Source organism: Mytilus trossulus, chromosome 3, assembly GCF_036588685.1.
Source record: "Mytilus trossulus isolate FHL-02 chromosome 3, PNRI_Mtr1.1.1.hap1, whole genome shotgun sequence".
Classification (NCBI taxonomy): Eukaryota; Metazoa; Mollusca; class Bivalvia; order Mytilida; family Mytilidae; genus Mytilus; species Mytilus trossulus.
This window is the reverse complement of record NC_086375.1, coordinates 48937750-48961897: the sequence shown is the minus strand read 5'-3', so window position 1 is coordinate 48961897 and position 24148 is coordinate 48937750. Positions and strand designations below refer to the sequence as shown.

Sequence of the window (24148 nt, the reverse complement as noted above, 5' to 3'; positions counted from 1 at the left end):
TATTTAAAGTTAGAAAACGGATTTTCCCGAAGGCCATACAGAATGGCGGTTCCTTGCCAGTTTCAACCGGTTAGTCAATTTTTGATGCTTTCTCACAAGAAGTTGGGTTTGGCCAGAAGAAGAATTAGAAGAGGTAAAATTGGCTATAAGGGGAAGTTTTTGTATTTCGTTGTTTCATTGTCATGATCTAAACATTGTCATAGTTTCGTTAAACACGTTTGAAATTTCTCACATGGAGGCAGCCATATTTGAAGATACAAACAAAAACAAACGGAAGCCTGTTTAGTCATGTGATTTGCGACGTAAAATTCAAACTGTTCAGCGCCAGTGTGGTGGAAAATTCCACTATCAATATGCTCATAAAATTAAGTTTAATTATGTTTTTCTTGACTAAAAGTTTATTTCTTAAAATATAGAAAGGAAATTATTCATATCGTTTTCTTATTAGCATTGTTTTTCATCATCCAAAAAGTTTCCTATGGACATGTTTTCATAGCTTCTATACTATTAAACGAGAAGACCTCATTTTGGGTGTCGCTTCTCTTCTTTCCACAATAAATTAATCAACATGCCTCTGTGTCCTATGGGTACAGTGCATAATCGCATTTGTCATCCATTCAGTTGATTATTCAGATTGAGTTATTTTGGGTGAAAAACGAGAAAAAAGACGTCCGGATATGTTTCCGTCATTGGGCGAAATTTTGAGTCAGATTAGACTTCCGGTTTGTGTTTTTCTGTATACTTTGAACATACATTATAAACATACTACGAATACAGTGTATTTTCTGTCTGATATCCGTCATTGGACGAAATTTAAGTCAGATTAGATCCTCCGGTTTGCGTTTTTTGTTTACTTTGAAACAAATACATATATACTACGAATAAAGTGTATTTTCTGTCTGATATCATTTTCAAGTTTACTATCCACGGCAGTCACAGGGTTTATTAAATAGAGAGGGTCTGAATAATATATCAATGACCGCTGGTGAATCAATTATTAAACTGAGAATTTAAGTCAGATTAGATCCTCCGGTTTGCGTTTTTCTTTTTACTTTGAAACAAATACATATATACTACGAATAAAAAAAAGTGTATTTTCTGTCTGATATCATTTTCAAGTTCACTATCCACGGCAGTCACAGGGTTTATTTAATAGAGAGGGTCTAAAATATATATCAATGACCGCTGTGGATCAATAATTAAACTGAATATTGACTGTAAAAAAAAATTACACTTTCGGGACGTCTGGAACGGGTGTTTTTAAGATCGAAATTTCAGGATTGACCATTTCGGGATCCGGGATTTCTTTTTTCGAATTTCGGGATGCCGAGATATTTAATTTGTATAATATATTCAGAACCTCGGGATTTCATGTTTTAAAGCCTGAGATATTGGGATCAGGGCCCCTCGGCAGTGGCAGATTCAGAAATTTTCATACGCAGGGGCCCGTTGACTGCCTAAGAGGGGCCCACTCTGGTCATGCCTCAGTGCTTCCCTATATAAGCAACCAATTATTTTCCAGAAGGGGGGGGGGGGGGGGCGGGCCCCCTAAATCCGCCTCTGCCCCGACCCCCCCCCCTTTATGAATGTTTATAATATACAGATAAGCAATAAAATTATTCATGTGTCATTAAAATTAAAAGAGAACAAACAAAAAAAAAGGGATTTTTTTATGGAATAGGAGAAGCCGGGCTAGAAAAACAATTATCCTGTCCCAAATTACCTATGACTTTTGATACCTTTTCTGAAATTCAAGTCACTAACTGTTTTACAAAAAAAAGAAGATGTGGTATGAATGCCAATGAGACAGCTCTCCACAAGAGACCAAAATGACACCGAAGTTAATATTTAAAGGTCACCTTACGGCCTTCAACAATAAGCAAAAGCCGATACTGCATAGTCTGATATAAAAGGCCCCGAAATGACAATGTAAAACAATTCAAATGAGAAAACTAACAGCCTTATTTATGTACAAAAAATGTATGAAAAACAAATATCACTGAACCACTGAATTACTGGCTCCTGACTGGAATGTTCATAATACATGTACACTAAATGTATGTTCATAATGAAATTAATAGAAAACAAAAAATGGGAATTTTGGAAATAAAGGAGGAGGGTTTAAAAACATTTTCCTGTCCCCAAGTACCTATGACTTTTGATACTTTTCCTGAAATTCTCAAGTCATTAAATCTTTTACAAAATTCTTCCTACAACACTTTACATCCTTTCAAATACGCGCTGAATGCCCGCGATTTCGCGGGTGTGTTCTAGTAGTCTTTTAAAAGAATATATTTAAATAGTTTGTTTTTCAAAAAAGGATTTATGTCGGGAGTGAATCGGTCACATACAAATAATTTTTGATGGTGATGTTGCAGAGAAATTAAATATAATCCAATGAATGTATTTACACTGTTGGTATTTTACCTCCGAATGACCGTATATCACCTCCGAATATAAACCTTTTGGCGTCAAGTAACAATCACTTTTGAGTTGTGACATCAAATGTTTTGAATTGTGATGTAAAAGTTTACAGGAACCTGTGTGATGTTATGTAATGGCGGACAAATTTGCATACAAGTGTAAATACTTCTATTGTTCTTATACACCTTATCACTATTTGTCCGCCATTACTGGATATCACACAGGTTCCCGTAAAATTCTGACGTCATAAAACAAAATTCTGACGCTACAATGGAAAAGTGATTGTTGTATGCATCAAAAGGTCAAGCGGCTGAGTAAGCTATTAGCGATAAGGTGTATTGTTTTCTGCTTCACACTCGCAGGCTGATTCAGTAATTAATGTTGACTGCCACAGGCTGAATTTCTGCTGAGGTTTTTTTCCTTGCTACCTAGGATATAATAGTGTACAACAGTGACATAGGAACAAGTGTTCTTTTGTGCCCCTGGGAAAATTCATCCATATAAACTGAACACTGCTTACACTTTGAATACAGAGTAACCAATTGATGCACTCTAAAATGTTTTTAGACAAGAGATGAACTACTCTAGATAAAGACATTTAAAACGTCTGGTATACATTTAAAATGCATTTACAATTCAGAATATTAAAAGCTTATTTTGATTTTGGATTCCTTTTTAGCACACTTGACCACAATCATCTGTTGGGCATCTGGTTTTAAAAATGTGTCCTGTGATCCAGTTTGACCAACAAGGTCAAGATGGCTAAAAATAGAACATAGGGGTAATTTGCAAGTATTGTCTTGTAATTAAAAATAAAATGTGAAATGATTGTTGGTGAGAAAAATATCCACAATAGTTAAAATCAAATTAAATATGCAATACTACTAAACAGGCCTCCACATGACCTTCAACAATGAGGGAAAACCCACATTGTATAGTCCGTTATAAAAGGCCTGAACATGAAATAATGAAAAGAGAAAACAAACAGCCTGATTTGACATACTACAGACAACCACTGTACTTTAGTTGGGAATATAAGCTAAGATATATAGTTATTTACTGTTACAGATGGAGAAAAATAGCCTGGGGCAGAAAAAAAAAGTTCATCTTTTTAGATTTTTGTATAGATCAAGGTGACCAAAACTAATTACTCTCCGCTGAATTTAGAATTGTCTAAATTGAGTATTAGAATTTTTTTTAAAATTTTGCTATGTATCTTGTAAACTTAGATGAAGAGCCTGAGAGAGACACTTTAAAAAAACCAAGCAAAAGTGATCAATCAGACAAAATTTACAAATAAAGCAACTTGACCAAAGGTAACATAAGGTGATTTTTTACACCTGATAATTATGCGAAAAATGCTATTGGGTTAGTCAGCATAACAAGAACCTGATAGTTTAAATACATCCTTATACAGCTTTACCATTAATCACAATAATTATTCTTGCATTTTTGTTATTCTTCCAACTTCACAATTATAAATGCAGATAATAATTTCTAAATCAACAGTCCAACTATACTTGTAGAACTATTTTTATTTTAGGTCAAGATAAAAAAATTGTGAATGCCGCCCATAGTTATGAACTCGGCTAATTTATCCGATGAGGTGTCCAAGCTTCTGGACTTTAGCCAGAAGCTCGATATCAACCTTCTGGACAATGTGGTTTCCTTAATGTACACTGGCAATGGCACTCAGGTATAAAGTTTATTTATTTATTTCTCTTATATATGTTATTTGTCATCAAATACACAACATCTAATCAGATAATAGAATAAGTTGATGGTAATCTGCATTCTTGTTTTAGATAAAAAGTCACTTAGATTTTAATGAAGTAATAGAATTCAGAAGGAAGTCATCATCAAATGATTAAACCAATATATTGTTGTTTACATGTATTCAAGATTTATCTTATCAAAACCAAAAATATTCTTTAGACTTTGATAGGTCTGTTTCTATTCTATGATATGTCACACTTATTAGTTGTGCAATGTATGTTTTTCCATTGCTAACTATCTATATGTCTCTATTTAAAAAAAATATTTTTAGCAAAAAATGGCACAACAAGTTTTGACAGCATTAAAAGAACACCCTGATGCATGGACCAGAGTGGATACAATTTTAGAATATTCTAGTAATCAACAGACTAAATATTACGCACTACAAATATTAGAGAATGTTATTAAAACACGATGGAAGGTTCTTCCTAGAGCTCAATGTGAAGGTATGTTGATAAAAGTGCTAGTGAATTAAGAATTTAGGGTTTCATTTATATTAAAAAAAATGTTAGGTAGATGCATTTTGTGTTCATAAAAGCGTTATAGTTTATAGAATTGTGCAAGGTTTTCTTCTGCAGTGAAATGTATGTTTATGTTTACCCACTGACCCCAACTTATATTCACTGAAAAAATAAGCACATTAATTAACCTTTTAATCTTCTTGACAGCCATGTTAAACACAAAAAATCCATATCTGACTGACAAATATAACTTTAAGAAAATGCTGCTAACCAGATATATAGTTAATGCAAAACTGGGTCTGTAACCTGATAAGGCTATTTCTCAATTACTGACCTAATAAAACCAAAAAAAAAATTAGATTTGCTGACCTTATGACCTTATTTTTTTTCAGCAGATTGACAGTTGATGCACATATTATTATTTTTTGTTCTTACAATTTCAAGAAAACATGTGGTGTTAAAATGAAATCTGAAAATGTTGTATTTTGTAGGAATAAAGAAATATATTGTTGGTCTCATCATAAAAACATCATCAGATAGTGCTTCACTAGAAAAGGAAAAGGTTTACTTAGGCAAACTTAATATGATTCTTGTGCAAGTAAGTATTAATTGTCCAATAAAACATTTTAAAATAAACTGATATAACTAGCTATAGTCTAGAGAATATATATACAAATCACTGTTTGTCAATTCAAGTTAAGAAATTTTGTCATAGACTTTTACCAATAAATTTCCAAAAAAACTAAGTTGGTTGGAAAAAAACAAAGAAAAGTTGAACATGTATGACCATGTCAAATGAATTTATAGAAACCAAATGCACAATGTTGTGTAAAAACATCAAATATTTACTGATGCAACACCACAAAAACTTAACTTCTTACCAGAGAGAACCACATTATAGATATAGGAAGATGTGGTGTGAGTGCCAATGAGACAATTCTCCATCCAAATAACAATTGAAAAAAAGTAAACCTTTATAGGTCAATGTACGGCCTTCAACACGGAGCCTTGGCTCACACTGAACAACAAGCTATAAAAGGGCACCAAAATTACAAGTGTAAAACCATTCAAACGGGAAAACCAACGGTATAATCTATATAAAAAAACAAGAAACGAGAAACATGTATAAATAACATAAACAAATGACAACTACTGTACATCAGATTCCTGACTTTATATGCCGACATCAGTGATTGTTCTTTTATTTTATGATTTGTGTCAAATTAAAATCTGGAACTTTCAACCATGATTCTTGCTTTTAAGGAAAAGTTATGAAGGGAGCTAAAAATGCTAGACACCACCAGTTATTTGATTCTTTAGAAAAAATTCTGTCTAGGGAATTTCAGCAGATTTACCCTTAATGATTTGGGAGTTGTTACACAAAACTTGAATACCAGTCACTTTACATTGTCTAGGACAGTACTTAATCCATACTCCCTTTTGCAAGCTTTATTTGTTTTGTTTTTTCAAAGCATAGCCCTTTATTTTTCAACTTTATAATCTATTTAACACCGCTAACCAATGTTTTTCTTTTTGCAGATATTAAAATACGAGTGGCCAAGAAATTGGCCTTCTTTTATCAGTGACATTGTTGGTGCTAGTAAAACAAATGAATCGCTTTGTCAGAATAATCTTACAATCATGAAATTATTAAGGTTAGTATTTTAAATAACTTCTGGTAATAATTGTTAAGCTCAGCCTACAATAGTCATTATTTTATTTTTTAGGTTTCTGTACTTAGTTCATCCTTCACATTTCAAGTGAAAGTTTTGTAATTTTATCTTTAAAATCAGTATTTCTTTGAATTTATGAAAATTTAATAAAAAAAAATAACAAAGAATCTCACTCCTAACTTGAAATCAGTAGTATCCATGTCAATTTTTTTTTGATATTTTTTTTTGTTGATAATCTTTAAATATTAAGTGGTGGAGCATTTATCACACAAAGTTTATGGTTAACTTAAGATATCTTTAGTTGGATTAGTTAATAACAATGTTGTGTATTTTTTCCAGTGAAGAAGTATTTGACTTCAGTAGTGGTCAGATGACACAAGCTAAGGCAAAACATTTAAAAGACAGTATGTGCAGTGAATTTTCATCAGTTTTTCAACTGTGTCAGTTTGTTATGGTAAGTAGACTTTGGCTCATCCGTGAGTACCATATAAGTAAGTTCTGTTATAAATAACAATTTCACTGATAAGCAATACATTTTCATTGTCAGAAAGTTTGTTGAAAATTTAACATCAGGAGGGGTAAGCTGCTTATAGACATGATAGAGGGTACAGATAAATTTGTATAATTCAGCAATGGTTGATTTATTGGATTTACATTCTCACATACATGATAAACAGGAAAGGCTTTTCAGAATGACAAAGAAAAATTATTTAGTCTTCTATAAATTGTAAATGTTTTGATGTACATAAAACTTGCTGTAACTTATGTCATTTTAATTTGTAGGAAAACTCCCAGAATGCTCCATTAGTAGGATCAACATTAGAAACATTACTAAGATTTCTTAATTGGATTCCATTAGGTTATATTTTTGAAACAAAACTGATAACAACTCTTATTTATAAGGTAAGCATTTATTTCTCATGCACATAATAAAAAGGGAGACAGTATGGTTTGCTCTGTCAGAAGAGAACATTTTTTCTCAACAAAATCCATAACATTATTATGTGACATAACTTGTGAGCTAGAGCAATATATGACAGAATATATTTGGTTTCTTTCCTATATGCCATGGAAGAAGGAAGAAAAGTGTTTTTGTGTCAAATATCAAACACAAACAATCAATAAGAAATAAGAGTACAGGGAAAACAATATAAGTAAAACTGATTGACCTTTTTAATGCTAGTTGGTATGTAGTCTGTATAAAATATCAATGCCCTTTGGTGTGTACCCACAACAGTCACATGATGTTCTTTGAAATCTGAAGTGAGGCTACTTTACTGTAGTTTCTAGTATCTCTTTTGTGTTGATTGTTTTACCTTTTAGTTAAGAGTACACTTGTTCTTCCAAATTTATCACTGGAAGTACGGTTGAAGTAGATATGACAATTAATTACATAGTATGATGCATTATTATTATATTTTTTATTTCAGTTCTTGTCTGTGCCAATGTTTAGAAATGTCACTTTAAAATGTCTCACAGAAATAGGTAAGATAGGAGTTTGTTTTGCTTTTATTGTATATATACTATAAAGTAGTAAAATAGTAATTTAATAACTGAGCCTGAAGAATATGTATGTCAGAGGCAGTATTTGAATGTAGCCCAAGTTCCCCATTACATATGTGAAACAGAATATAAGTAGAATTTTCCATTTTTATGAAAGACTCCTGTTGCACTTGAGTTAACATAAATCATTAATCTTTTTTCATAACCATTGATTAGTATTGGATGCTGAACATTCTGAGGGAAATTTTTCATGCCCATCTAGATCATATATCAGGAGGATGTTTGATCTAGATATAAGGGACATAGCTTTTTTTTTACAGTTACTATGAAACATGGTTCTTTGTAAGAATATCCCATACCATTCATAAAAGTGTTTTATTTTTGGGGTGTAGGGAAGTCCAAAAGCAAAATTATGCAATTTTGACATTTGACAAATGGATTTGTAAGTTATAAACTTCTAATTTATTGTCATTTGTTGCTAAAACAGTATGTTGGTTTTTTTTTTATCAAAAAGTAACAACATTTGAATTATTTTTTGTCTTTTGAAATCATTCGTTTTGAAGAATAGAGTTTCAGATGATGTTAATGTAAATAAAGTTAACTCTCATTTCATATTAAATTGTGGGAAACTGTTTGAAGTTGAAGTTTTCAATTTCTGTGGTTTTGTGTATGTTATATATATTAATGTGTGATACTTTGCATATCATGACAATATGAAAGAAAAAAAGATTCATTTTTTTTGCAGCTGCTGTACAAGTATCGCAATATGATGAACAGTTTATCCAGTTATTTACTCTTGCCATGACACAACTCAAACAGGTAAGTCAAAAGTCAATTACTATGTTCAAGAGATTTAAGCATGTAGGCACCTTCAAACTCAAGCATTGGATCCAGTCCTTATCAAACCATGCCTTATGCTTGGCCATTGATCAAATTAAATGCTGGTTGAATTTCACAAATATTTGCAACATTATTTAAAAAAACAATAGATCGATGTCACTGTGCAGTTCCAGTTGTGTTTAATCTTATATGATATCAAGATAATGGTTGACTGAATTCATTGGAAAATAGTTATTTACATATTACAATATTTTGTGTTTAAATTGTTTACTTATGTGTTTTACTATGAGAAAGATGAGAATGTTGTTATTTTGTTATTATTTCAACGTGTTTAAAGAAGAGTGAAAACAAATATATATTTTGCAGGTTTTACCTTTACAAACAAATTTGAAAGATGCCTACCAGAAAGGAACAGATGATGAACAGAAGTTTATTCAAAATCTCAGTCTTTTCTTGTGTACGTTTTTAAAAGAACATGGCATGTTGATAGAGAGAAAAACAGAATTACATGAAGAATTGTTGGAGGTGAGTGTTCTGATTATCCCTTATACAAAGCAGTTTAATAACCTTTATTTGTACAATTGCCGACCAATCATTGTGTCTTATAAATTAATTAATTTGGGGCTGCTTATATCAGAATATATCAGTTGTTGATCAATCCTTTTATCAACCTCTTCAAATTTCAACAATTGTTTAACATTTTTCAAAGTTGTGCAATTTAGATTAGTGTCATTTCATTCTGTGTTCAAGTTAGCGATTGAATGTTAACTTGAAATAAATGGAAGAAATAAACTTTGAAAAAAATTGTAATTAAAGTAAAAATATATGAAAATATTTATTTTTTTGTAGGCATTACATTATCTCATCCTCATCTCTGAAGTAAAGGATGTCGAAATCTTCAAAATAGTTTTAGAGTATTGGAATACTTTAGCATCAGATTTGTATAGGGAAAGTCCATTCACAACATCTACATCCCCATTATTAATTGGAAAGTCTCATCATAATGAAATGCCAGCTAGAAGGCAGTTGTATAATCAAGTTTTATCTAGGGTTTGTATTTAAGTTATTGAGTTTTAACTGGTTCATACTGGACATTTCTTGTTGATAAGTGATACAAACAGTTTTATAAATCAAAGTGAACACAACAGATGTCATTCAAGCTAATAAACATACAATTATTTCAAACAGTAAATTACTGTATCATAAAATTTCATCTATAGTAATAAATATTCCTAGCAAGACATATTATTGGATCAGATTTTATTCATTTTGTCTCATTGAATTTAAAAAAAGCGAGATTCTTGTTATTGGAAAAAAAATCTGTTTAGAAAGCTTCAAAATATACTTCATCTCTTACATGTTGCAAAAAGATTCCTTCTCAACTTTTCTACTGGTTATTTTGTTTTGCTTTATTATTATAACACTATATTATTTTAACAGGTAAGGAGAGTTATGATATCTAGAATGGCTAAACCTGAAGAAGTATTGGTTGTGGAAACTGACCAAGGAGAGGTTGTCAGAGAATTTTTAAAAGACACAGACTCTATTAACTTATATAAAAACATGAGGGAAACATTAGGTATGCTTAGACATCATTAATAAGAATTTATATTATGTTAATTTTTCTAGGTAATTTGTGGAAAGGCATATTTTAGTCCTGTCTGGCAATTACTAGGTCACCACTTTGTAATGAAGCCCCTTTTATTTTATTTTTTTATAAGGATTTTAGGTTATTGTATTGGACCCAAGCTCGAAAGAAACAAGTGTAGTCTATAGTTTATACCTTGAACAGATTGGTGTATGGGTTTTCCAATAGCAAGACATGGACCCTGCATACAAATTTGTCAACACAAACTCATGCAAGTTTCATTTGGTTGATTGGAATGAAGATATAAAGCTTGAATGAATTGATTCATCAATGATGTTTTGTGCAGATCATACAAATTTCTATAAGTTGTATTTATTTTGGTAATTTGGGACGAAAGAAAATCGAGACATAAAGGTGAGTCATGAAACAAACTTTTAATTGGGTACATGTTTTAACATAAATTTGATTTGGTACATTTGTGAATTAACAAAAAATCAAAGCACTTTTGTTTTCAAGAGAGTAAATGTATGTTTTGTTTTACAGTATACTTGACTCATCTTGACTACGCAGACACAGAATCAATAATGACAGAAAAATTACATAATCAGGTCAATGGTACAGAATGGTCGTGGCAAAACTTGAACACAGTAAGTTGCTAAAATATTATCTCAACAAATGTAGCGAGAAAAGGTGTTAATTTCTATTGTATTTTTATGTAACAGTTATGTTTTCATTGGCAAAGATTTAATGTTGAATACCCAATGATCACGTTGTAACTAGATTGAATTGCCTGAATCAACAAATGCACGACTACTATGAACATTTATTACAACATTTACCTCAATAACACCTTTTATATGTGATAATATCAAATTTTAAGTTTTATTGGAGTGACATCATGTAAAGCCTTGAGAGTTACGTGCCAATATCATTATGTTCACAGCATTAATTTAATTTTAATATGTTTTAGTTACATGAAAATACAAACTTTGACATCTAAATAAGTTTTGAAAAATTTCTTTTCTAGTTATGTTGGGCAATAGGCTCAATAAGTGGGGCTATGCATGAAGATGATGAAAAAAGATTCTTAGTAACCGTTATAAAGGTAAGAATAAAACCAGGTGTTTGTCAGATTTATATATCTACATGAACATTGTTTACAAGACACATTTGATTGTTATTTATGTTAACAGAATGGAATCTAGTGTTGGATATCTTTTCATGAAAACACTGAATTCTAAATGTATATTATATCTCCTTGGGTGGATGGAAATATAGGGGGGAAAATGTTTTGTTTACAGTGTTCATGGTACTGGTTAGGCCAGATTATTTAATTCCTTTATTCTCATATCATTCCTTCCATTTTTATCTGCAGATTCAATCTCTTGTTATTATTGATAGATGAAAGAAAAGCATACATTTTAATATGTTAATTGTTCTTTCCAATACCAGAAAAAATGAAACAAATCTGCATGACTAAAAATTGAAATGAGAATCATTGAATTATTTTGTTTGGCCTTATTTCTGTTGACTATAATTGGTGCTATCAGTTCATAAGAAATCCATATTGTAGTTGTGACATCTTTTTAGCAGACCAGTGAGTACCTGTCTGGTATATAATATCTTGATTAACTAGATTAACTTATATACTTTTATGATAAAGTTTTCACAAAAAAAAGTAATATACAATTCAGAATAAAACTAACTTGAGGTTTGAAGATCTGATTGCACCAATAATGTACTTTATATGGCATGTATATATTTTTCTTAAACTATACTTCATCACTTGTAAACTACGCAAAATTCAAGAGAGATAAACTATAACTTCAAACATATTAATAACAAATAGTTTACAAGAGGTGAAATAGTGACACTGCTACTGTTTCTTGCAGGGTGACTGGCTTTTTAACTGACTGTGATGGAATGGTTTCTGCTAATTAGTAAATATATTACATGTCATCATGTTCAGTAAATTAGAATTAACAATATAAAACGAACATATTATATGGGAAAGACATTTTGAGATTTTATGTATGGGTTGGTTCTCCTTTAGAACATTTTCATAGTACCTTCCCTGCGGCCAATAGATTAATGGTACAATAAGGCCGAGATTTTTTTTTAATTTGTGGTTTACAGTTCAATTTGAAATCTTCAAGACATCTGCTTTAGGCGGAATTGGATTAGACAAACGTAAACAGCTTAATAGTGAAACATGACAAGAAAAAGAAAATGACCAATTTATAAAGGTTTCTTATGTTCAATGGATAAAAAGCTTTAAACTTTTGATTTTTCTTTTCTGAAAAGTAGAAAATTGGCAGATCTGTAAACCAACAAATAAATGCCTTGCATTAAATTTGTTTTTATGTGTGAAATATTTATGCATACACAGAGGTTTTCTGAATTGACGACATTTTCTATATAAAAGAAAGCATGAATTTAATGAGTGCAATTTGTATTATATAGGTTGCTGTTCCGAAAAATATAAATGTTTTGGTTTTCAATATTCTTTTGTTTTAAAGTAAAATTTCTTCACTGATTATATATTTCATGTTAAAAGATAGTTTGATTTATTTTAATAAAGATAATGGAGAAATTTATGTTCTTTTTGTTGGTATGATTGTCATGATTTTCAGTGTTTTGAGTTTATATGCATGGTTCCAAACTTTGACTAATATATATTATGCATTGTAGGACTTGTTAGGGTTGTGTGAACAAAAAAGAGGAAAAGACAATAAAGCTATAATAGCTAGTAATATTATGTATGTGGTGGGACAGTATCCAAGATTCCTTCGTGCTCATTGGAAATTCCTGAAAACAGTAGTTAACAAATTGTTTGAATTCATGCATGGTAAGTTACTATTTTGTATAATATTAATGTGGATAACTGTAATACACTATCTCTTTCAATCTCACCTAGTCCTTTATCCATGTGAGCTATTGTTATCATTTAGCATTTGTGATCTTAAATTTCTCGGAAATCTCCTTGGAAACCATAGAATCTTTCAAACTTGTGATAAATAATTCTTAGAATATCTTATTCAAAGTTTTGTGTTTTTGTCTTATTGGAATGTGATAGTGCAAGGCCATCTTGTGATCCTTTGGAAATGACTGCACTGTGTGGCCATGGCAATGCTGTTATTTGAATTTGTACATGTTGAATGTTTTGTCACGAGTAATTGAAGTTGTATTGACATTTATTTCAGAGACACATGACGGTGTGCAGGATATGGCATGTGATACATTCATCAAAATAGCACAAAAATGTAGAAGACATTTTGTACAGGTTCAGGTTGGAGAAGTGATGCCATTCATTGAGGAAATATTAAATGGAATTAATACAATTATTTGTGATCTCCAGCCACAACAAGTAAGTTGTTTGGTAATGATAAAAATTATGAAAAAAAACAAGTATAATTTTCAACTGAAAATATGTTTTAACAAAAAACATGTTGGAATCAATAAGTTGACTCAAATGTCATTGTTGTTCTTTTATTCAGTATGTATTGCTACCCATAAGTCTATTAAAAACTGCCTTTCATAATATCATGATAAAATAATTTCTAGATAACTTGTATCCGTATTTTTGCTTAAACTAAAAGGGTCATATTTTTATGCCACGTCCTGGCGGAAGTGGTATAAAGTTTTACTCTTGTCCAGCAATACAAAACTTTTACCATTCTAAAGTAATGCCCTTTACAAATGGAAAATGGCGAAATTTGTAGTCTATTCTCTAAACTTTTGATAAATGAATTTTCCAAATTCACATTAAACATAAACACAAATTCAATATGTTGTGCACAACCTTGTTTTATTTGGCAAGTTTTAAAGTGCATACATGTTACATCAGATGTGTAAAGCACTAATTTAACTCTTTATTTGAAAGACTATTTGCATGCATAAATTTAAAACACAAAATAAAAACTGATGGGAACAAACACCTAGCTAAAATTTCATAAAAATAAAGACTGCAAATTAATGAACTGCAGCTTTTTAGATAAACAAGTAGGTGATTTTTTCTTCTCAATTTTAGGTGCATACGTTCTATGAGGCAGTAGGTATGATGATAAGTGCTCAGACTGATCAAACAGCTCAAGAACACTTGATAGAACGTTATATGTTGTTACCTAACCAAGTGTGGGATGGTATCATTAACCAAGCAACACATAATGTGGAAGTACTGAAAGATCCTGATGCAGTCAAACAGTTAGGAAATATCTTAAAGACAAATGTCAGAGCTTGTAAAGCTTTAGGACATCCATATGTTGCACAAGTAGGTTTATTTAGTTGATATGTCAAAAAATAAGTTGTGATTTTTGAATTTATTTAATGAAGAATACTCAAAATAAAAAAATTTAAAGCAAAGAATATATGAATGCTTGGAAAGCTATATGACCAAAAAGGAGATACAAGTATAGCAAAATACATGTTCAACATATGTCAGCTTTGCCTGTGGGAGTTAGCTTAGTTTCTTTTATACTTAAATCAAATTGAAGGTGTTCCAGTAGCCCAATGATGTAGAACTTTAAAGCAGAGACTGTATCAGTATGTGTTAATTACAACAAATCTACCAAAAAATAAATTTTTTGTTTTCATTATTCATTCTTAAATTTTACCATACTGTTTCTTTTGATATTCCAGATTTGTTGTAGTTATACATCACTGTTGGTCAGTGACAAGTGATTATGAGAGCTGAGGGCTTTGATTTAACAAGGAAAATGAAAAAGCACATCTTTTTTGGGGGTGAAATCAAACAAGGAATACCTTTCACAAAGCACAGTAGTTAGTTGATGAGCCATTTAATATGAGAGTATGCTTAATTACATGTATAGAATAATTTTGCACATTTCTATCTCTATTAATAAAATTGTGTATATTTCAGCTTGGAAGAGTTTACTTAGATATGCTGAACGTTTATAAAGTAATGAGTGAGAACATTAGTAGTGCAATAGCCAGCAATGGTGAAAGTGTAACCAAACAACCTCTCATTAGAAGTATGAGAACAGTAAAGAAAGAAGCGTTAAAATTGATCTCTGGATGGGTTAGCAGATCAAACGATCCTCAAATGGTATGATATACATGTAGTGTAAAGTTGATAAAGGGTTTCTAGGGTATATGATTGAAAAGGATGACATAATGACATTTTGACTTAACTTGTAATAATAAGAACTGGTCTGCATCTATCATCCTTAATTTATTTGTTGACTAAATATGTTGTTGGGTGATATAGTTGATAGGGTTCTGTAGATACATTATATTTCCCAGCTTGTGGCAAAAATGGAAAACAAATCTTATCTACCAACCTACCTTATAACATCTACAATGGTACCAAAGAAATATTGCTTTCTGTTTGGGATATTTTGAGCACAATGTTCATTCAGCTTCTCATTCTATCAATGTATTGTTTATTTAAGCATAACCATTGTGCAATATAACATACCAATATGTTAACTTAAAAGTTTTGATATTTGTTGGTAAAGAACCTGAAATTAAAAATTCTGTCTAATAAAAATTTAGGGAAGAGAGGAAAATTTTGTAAGCCCAATGATGTAGAAATTCAAATTGGAGACTGTATCAGAATGCTTAATTGCAACAAATCTACCAAAAATTATTTCCATTAAAGTTATTTATTATTTTTTAGTTTCTAGCAAAATTACTTGCTGTTTTAGATTTGTTGTAGTTTGACATCTCTGTTGGTCAGTGATCATGTGATTATGAGAGCTGAGGGCTTTGACATTCTTTTCTAAAATTTGACAAGTTCTGTATCCTACATAAAACAGTTATGGTTGCTTTTATAGTTGACCTACTGTTCTATTGAATGTGCACGAAAAGGATACTGAAGCAACAGTGTGAGACTCTTTGAACCCTTTGAAAGTTGTCCCCAAACCAATTAGGATTATTTTGCATGATGCTTACAAATTGTTGCTAAATAAAATTCCCAAATTAGCTCTTATAACTAGATCTTTAGATCCCTTTTAAATACTTCATTGGTATTCATTATGATTTAAATCTTGATGAAAAACAATTGGTTAGTTTTTATGGCCAATGTGATTCGAAAGGGAACATGTATGAAAAAACTCCAGAATTACATAGTGTTTGTCCATTGTGATATAGTTACCACAATGTTGCATGCAACTTCACATGCTGTCATATATAATACAGATTTACAGATGATTGCATTGAGTGTGTAGACGGTTGGTTATTAGGACGACTTCAGTGACTGGTTACCGTTAATTTTATGAAGAAGTGGAACCAGTTTTGTTTTCTTTTCGAAAGTCTACACATAATTTTGATCACAAACATCGTTTGATATACATGGCTTCACTGTCGGAAAGTGCGAGACCATGAAAGGCATTAAAAAGGCTGTCTCGCAAGTCTCACCAAGTTACGGAGGCTAAAAAAATACGAGGATAAACGGGTCCGAGAATTTATAACTCATTGGACGGACAGTCGTCCCTGACCATGGCTCCAGTACGAGAATCTAGTTATGTTGTGAAGCTACTGTAAGGAGCAGGGAAAAGAAGGCAAATTTGTATCTGTATTTGTTTTTGAACAGTAGTTGTTTAGCAAATTGAAAAATAAATATGAAAAATCATGAAGAATAAAATTTTAACTGATTGATTTTTTTGGATATTTTTCTTTTCTTGGCCTGCATTAGAAAGGATGATCTCTTTAACTTCCAAAGTCAAACTTGAATGAGAAATTGATTTAAACAAAATGTGATGGCAAGGGGTATACATTTATTTTACATGTATGTCTTAAATTCTTGTCAACAGTTTTGAGGGTTTTTTTTAAGGAAAGTAGAATTTTTTATATTACATGGAGAAAAAACTCTATATTTTTGAAAAGTTATATACACTTCCAGATACAAAAATGTAACCTCAGAATGCAGGATTTTACATCTAATATTCCAAAATAATGACTTTTTGGTTCAGCGAGCAAGCAAGCAACCAAAGGTATTACCTTCACCTACACACTCAATGCAATCGGCTTTATCATTGCCAATAAATAGATATTTTCTGCTCAGTAGAAATAGTAATCATGAAAATTTGTTGTAGAATTTGAAATAAGTGCTCTGTTATATGGAAAACTAGGGAATAGAGAAAAAAAACTATATAAGCCCAATGATGTAGAAATTCAAATCAGAGACTGTATCAGTATGTTATAATCACAACAAATCTACAAAATTAGTTTCTTCAATTTCTTATTTAATTTATTTCTGACTTCTTTTTTTCGAAAAAGACAGCTTGCTGTTTTAGATTTGTTGTAGTTATACATCACTGTTGGTCAGTGACAAGTGATTATGAGAGCTGAGGGCTTTGACATTAAGGAATATTCATAAGTATGAATCTTCTTAACTTTATCTCACATGAAAATGATCATTGTGCTTAATTCTAAATTTATTTCAAACTGGTTTATGAGAAATAAGTCTAAGTTTTGTTCAATATTTCATGCAGTGTATTATTTGTCAGCTATAGAATGATCTATGCTAAATTTTTGATTAATGATGCATACATGATTCCAACAAGGCATTCACTGTTCAAGCTAGAATCTGTTTATTAGCAGAACTGACTAGTTACAGTCTTTGATTGTGGAATTATAATTTATAGTACTATGGGGAAATAAGAGGATAAAAGGAAATATATACATGTAACAGTTGAGTCTAAATAGCTCAGGCATATGTATGGTTTTTTTTAAAAACCTTAAAGACAACCGTTATCATGTGTGAAGGAAACCTAAACATATATACATTGTTTTTTGTTGTTGCTGTTTCTGTACTTTAGAAAATTGGGGTAAAAGGAAAAACTTTGTAAGCCCAATGATGTAGAAATTTAAATCAAGAGACTGTATCAGTATGTTATAATTACAACAAATCTCTCAAAAAATTGACTTACTTTATTTTTCCACTTTTTGTTACTAGAAAAAAAACAGCTTGCTGTTTTAGATTTGTTTTAGTTATACATCACTGTTGGTCAGTGATCATGTGATTATGAGAGCTGAGGGCTTTGTAATTATTTTTAGAAGAATGTTGTGTGTTTTCCTATAAACTGCACTTTAGGCATTCACTTAATATTGTTGTATTTACAGGTTGCTGTTAATTTCATCCCACCATTACTAGATGCTGTATTGTTAGATTACCAGAGAAATGTTCCAGCAGCCAGAGAACCAGAAGTACTCAGTACAATGGCCTCAATTGTTAACAGATTAGAGGTGGGTAGAAATTTATTTTCTAGTCAGTAGGTATAAAATCTGAAGTTTTCAAAACAATGTCCTCAGTTGTAAATATTATAGTGTTGTTATTTGACAACATTTGAATAGTTAATTGAGTGAGTTCCTCTTTATACACAGTAATATAACATGATATTCCTCAGGTATTTGATGCAATATTGAATGGCTTGATATTTGTATTTTCAGGGTAACATAACTAATGATATTCCTCAGATTTGTTTCAATATTGAATGGTTTGATATTTTTATTTTCAGGGTAATATAACAAATGATATTCCTCAGATATTTGATGCAGTATTTGAATGTACATTAGAAATGATCAACAAAGATTTTGAAGAGTTCCCAGAACACAGAACAAATTTCTTTCTGTTGTTACAGGCAGTCAATACACATTGTTTCCAAGGTAATTTTCAGAAGTCCTAAAATCAAAGACAGAACTTCTTTTTAAGTGCTGATTGTACATTCACACACTTGACAAAGCACACGACAAAGGAACTGATTTGATTGCTGTTCTCAATCTTTAGGTCATTGTTCGGCCACAAATATAGAGCTAACTAAAAATGATGTAATTGTTCTTTATTACTTGAAACTATTTTTAAAGATAGTTTAAGAAGAAAAAAAACAGTATGCAAACTGTCCTTTTATGTTTTGTGAAATAGACTTCCTAGATACGAGTAAATATCCTGATGATTGCTTTTTTTCTTCTTCTTTTTTTAACGTTTTCACTTGATATAAGTATCTTAATATGTTTAAGTATGATGGCCATCTTATAATTATTTAACTGAAGATATAAACTCACACTTTCTTTTTCAGCCTTCCTAAATATTCCACCAGCACAGTTCAAATTAGTGTTAGACTCTATAATATGGGCATTCAAACATACAATGAGGAATGTAGCAGATACAGGCCTTGACATTCTCTATCAGTTATTACAAAATGTGGCACAAAAGGAAGAGGCAGCTCAGAGTTTTTATCAAACTTATTTCAAAGACATCTTACAACATGTTTTCTCCGTTGTAACTGATAGTTCTCACACAGCAGGTAAATTTACATGTAACTTGGCTAACTTTGGCAAACTTACTTTAAAGACATCTTTCAACATGTTTTCTCCATTGTAACTGATAGTTCTCACACAGCAGGTAAATAACATGTAACTAATCTATCAGATGATCTTGGGCAAACTTACTTCAAAGATATCTTACAACATGTTTTCTCCGTTGTAACAAATTATTCTTACACAGGAGGTAACTTTACATGTAACTCAACTGTCAGAGTGGGTTTGATTCCAGACTTAATTCACTGAGATCATAAAGATTGGCAGTTTTCTCCTGAAGTTCTGTTGTTCTCTTGAGACACTTTGTCTATCTCTACCAATAGAAACTGACTAGAAAAATGATACTTAAGTGCTGTTTAACAACAAAAAATCAATCAATGATTTAAAACTCTAATTACACAACAGGATAATTTCCCCAGTTTCATGTTAGTATAAAAAAAAAAAAAAATTGCCTTTTAAGAATAAATATAAGTTTGTTCTTTGCATTTCAGGGTTAACCACACAGGCTACAATATTAGCATATATGTTTTGTTTGGTTGAAAACGGTAAAATTACTGTGGCTTTGGCAGGCAGTGGTGACAATTCACAGAATGTTCAGCATATTATGCAGTTCCTGTTAGAATTACTCAAGCATGCCTTTCCACATCTAAATGAGTAAGTAAATAGTTTTTGCACAGATGTAATATATTTTATATCCTTTTATTGAAAAGAGGATGCAATTCCAAATTGGTTTTAATTCACACAAGAGTTGTTTCTAGTCAAATTACTATGTATTCTTGAAAGTGCTTTATTTTGTGTTGTCAGCAAAGTTTTTTCGCCACATTTGTACACAATGTATTAATTGCTTAAAAGAAACCAAACTTACCATAGCTACATATTAATGAAAATTAAAAAGAAAAAAATATGTAAACTAATTAATGAGAAATTTCTAGTCTTAAAAAATGCTTTATAAATCATTGTCAATTATTCAATAACAGCTTTCAAAAGACCAAAGGTAAATGGTTTTAATACAGAGCCATCTTGATTTTTATTGACAAATTATGTGTTGAATTCAGTTTTGCTTTATTCAAAAGAAGTAGTATAATGTGTAAAAATCATTTAATATATTCTTGTAGGCCACAAATCAAAGTATTTATTGAAGGACTGTTTAGTTTTGACCAAGATATTCCTTCTTTCAAAGAACATCTGCGAGATTTCTTGGTTCAGATCAGGGTAAGTACTTTTGTTGATTAATGAATGAATGTAAGAAACTGCATGGAAATAAAATTTTATAGGAAATAGAGCAGTTCTTCCTTTAAAGGTCTTACAAAAAAAATAATTCTGTTTCAAAACCGCATATTTCATTAAAGATCAATATCATTACATAATCTAACTCACATGTCACCCCTAGCTAATCTGCTTGGATCAATATTCTAACTTTTAAGTGTTTGACAGGTGACAGTAAGATACCTTTTGAATTATCCCAGAGTAATGTAAAAGTCAAATTTAGATCAATTTTTATTTGCCTATAGATGTCTTCCAGCAAGCTTTTCTGTGGGGTAAATTTTCTATACATTGATTTATTGCTTTCTACATTGTTCCATTTTATTCTTGCAATATATATACAACTTGTGTATCTCATGCTCCTAGTGGAAGTGTTTATGGTTTAATATTTTGTTTTCTTTAAGTAAATTAAGCATTTAAATTTGGAATTTATGATTTTAGGAATATGCAGGGGAAGATAATGCTGATCTGTTTTTGGAAGAACGAGAGACAGCAATCAAAAGTGCACAAGAAGAAAAACGTAAACAGCAGCTAGCTGTTCCTGGTATCATTGGACCACATGAAATCCCAGAAGAAATGCAAGATTGACATTTTATTGATTATTTCACCCCATGAAATAATATTTTAAATAAACATTTACTTTTGAAACCTTTAGATATCTTCTTTCAACTTGTATGCATGCCACATATACATGCACTTTGAAAATAACTGTTTGATATACATATAACTTTTTACCTGAGTTACCTGAGTACACATATTTCATTTTGCCTTTTTTTAATCAAGAGGTAAATTATTTTATCAATTGAGATAGATCATGTTTATCTCCTGTTAATATTTTTTTTGAAAGACTTTGTTCCTTTCAAATATATAATAATACTTCATAATGAAGTTCAATTATCAATGATCATTTTTGTTAGTGCCATTTTGTGATATGAAATATCTGTACATCATGGTAGTATATTTCCATTTGTTTATATTCTAAAACATGAGATGTTTCAGTGCTTTCATTGTGTATTTAATGGCATGTACATTTTTTGTGTAAATTTGTAAATACATAAACAAGTAGTATATATGTATATAAGTGTTCATTCTTCATGTAGGGTCTGAATTGGCAATGCTTGTGTCTCATAAAACATGTCCCTGGTTATCTAGCCTTCTCTAGATGTCATATCATTAGATAAAGCTCTCACAATACATAACATTAAAAACTGCATAGCAATGTCATTTCAGTTGGTATTTAACCTATAAGATGTAGCAGATCTTGATAAAGACACTTTTTTTTGTTATTTTTTTCCCTCCATTATAAACAACTGCCAAATTTAAGTTCCTTTAGTAGTTTCTTAAATATCTATAAAAAGATATAGTTATCTGTGGTCTGCATTAATTAGTTAGCTAAATTTGAAGAAAAATGAATCCTTTTAAAGTATATAAAGTAAGCTTGAAAAATGTTTATAAATAGAAGCTTATTTATCAGATTATAGATTAGGTGTCAGATTAGTATGTGATGATGAAGATAATTATTGTTTAATCTGTATCAAATGTTTGACCTGTTTATATGGAAAGGTCAGTTTTCATGATGTCTGAAGTAAGGTTGTATATGACAGTAAAAAGTTAGCCTCCATTTCAATCTATTTAGTCTGGTTTGTTTATATGCAATTTCTGTTTAGCTGAAACAATATCCAAAAACATGTTCTTCAGTTAATTTTTTTGAATCCAATCTATCAAATCAAATCTTTGCTTAATAAGCAAATTTATGAAATGTGTTAAACGTTTGGTAAATAGCTATTAAAGCATTCTTTTTATAAATATTTATATTTAAAATGCAATGTTTAAAAGATTTGAACTTGTATATCTGTTTTGGAGGGGTAATTTGCATACATTTTGGTCTAGTTTTAATTACCGTATTTAGGAGAAATCATGTACACTATAAATGTTCTTGTGAAAAAGTCCTAGATATTATTATATGATGATGCATATTAACCTGAAAGTTGTCATTTTTACTCATCATTTTATTCATAGTATAGTTTTCCAATAGCATAAGACATTACTTATAATATACCTGTTACAGTAGGTTATACTGTATATGTACTTTTTTTCATGTGTATTTGATATTTGCGGTTTTCTAAAAAAAAAAGGGTCTTTAAATTAAACAAAACGAAAGAAACAGAGATTATTCAATCATCAAAACAGTCCTCAGTTGGATAGAGGTTATCTGAATAAGTTATTTATAGTAACACATTTAATTGTCATATTTGGATTTTGGCATAATTACGTTTAATCCTTCTATCCTTTACCCTTTTACCTACAGATGACGATTAGTCATTGTTTTCTGGGATCAAAACTCATTTTATACTTCCTGTTGAAAAAACATTGCAAACAAGTCTTCTTTGTTTATTTGTTGTCCATAATAAAAGTGTAAACATGGCACTTCTTATGGTTGAAAATGATGGGAATTTACAACCTTGTAAAAAAATCAAACTTTTGGGTTAAAAACTATTTTGTGTCCAATGGACAAATTTACTGTGAATTTTATTTATTGCAATGCTGAAAATTTTATCAAAACATAAAGAAAACAAAGTCCATGATGTAAGTGAATAAAAAATGAAATAAATGAAAAGTTTAAAAAAAAAAGTTCTTCCACTTACAACCAAGGAAGCCATCGTCTCAGAATAACTACTGTCAGGGCAGCTATCAGTGAAAGGGTTAATTGATTTTTTTATGGATCACTGTTATATCATAATCACAGTTGAAGTAATATAAACAAATTAAACATGCATGTACAATTGGTTATTCCGGTGTTATTTATTTAATCAATTGTATATGCATGCAAGCTGTTTTTGTATTCACATGTACATAATTTTGCAAAATTCAGGAAAATAATGCACAGCGGAAAATAGTACACATACAGAATAACATCTCTAAAAGAAATGCTTGACAGTTGAATATTTGTTTAAAATCTTGGTTTCTTTTCACACAAAATCTTGTGACAAAAATTGATAGTTTGTTATACTAAAATGTTCATGACAGTCAAGTATTATTTCTTATTAGATGTTTTGTGAAATAAGTCACTGGTCTCAATGAAAAAAAATAGAAAATAAGCCAACAAGATGTTTTTATTACAGTTTATGATGAAAGAAATTACAGTAGTGTAGTAAATATAAGAAATTATTGTCAAGATTTAGGATGGTGTATATTTGTGATTATGTCCCAGGTTATAATTTTTGTGGTCATATTTATAGTACATGTAGTCATACACTTTTGTTCATCATGTGTTAGTTATCTACATTTTCTAATAGATCTGTGAAAATTACAGACAATAAAGTATTGAAAACCCTTTAAAA

General features: G+C 30.5%; 1 protein-coding gene across 3 annotated transcripts; it reads left to right on the top strand.

Annotated features, from left to right (window-relative positions):
• On the top strand, positions 1–24148 carry LOC134711719 (exportin-1-like). 3 transcript variants are annotated; one of them, XM_063572534.1, is made up of 25 exons: positions 40–133; positions 3104–3205; positions 3968–4120; positions 4472–4646; positions 5153–5259; positions 6201–6316; positions 6674–6788; positions 7118–7237; positions 7765–7819; positions 8583–8656; positions 9044–9202; positions 9527–9727; positions 10118–10256; positions 10809–10912; positions 11293–11370; positions 12957–13113; positions 13469–13632; positions 14296–14535; positions 15145–15330; positions 18351–18473; positions 18746–18893; positions 19304–19531; positions 20036–20198; positions 20660–20756; positions 21249–24148. In XM_063572534.1, the coding sequence occupies exons 3-25, from the start codon at positions 3989–3991 to the stop codon at positions 21393–21395; spliced, it is 3228 nt and encodes a 1075-aa protein (XP_063428604.1). In that variant the 5' UTR covers positions 40–133; positions 3104–3205; positions 3968–3988; the 3' UTR covers positions 21396–24148. The 3 variants fall into 3 exon arrangements, with proteins under 3 accessions (XP_063428603.1, XP_063428604.1, XP_063428605.1); XM_063572533.1 differs by lacking the exon at positions 3104–3205 and having other exon boundaries at positions 1–133; XM_063572535.1 differs by lacking the exons at positions 40–133; positions 3104–3205 and adding an exon at positions 2653–3034.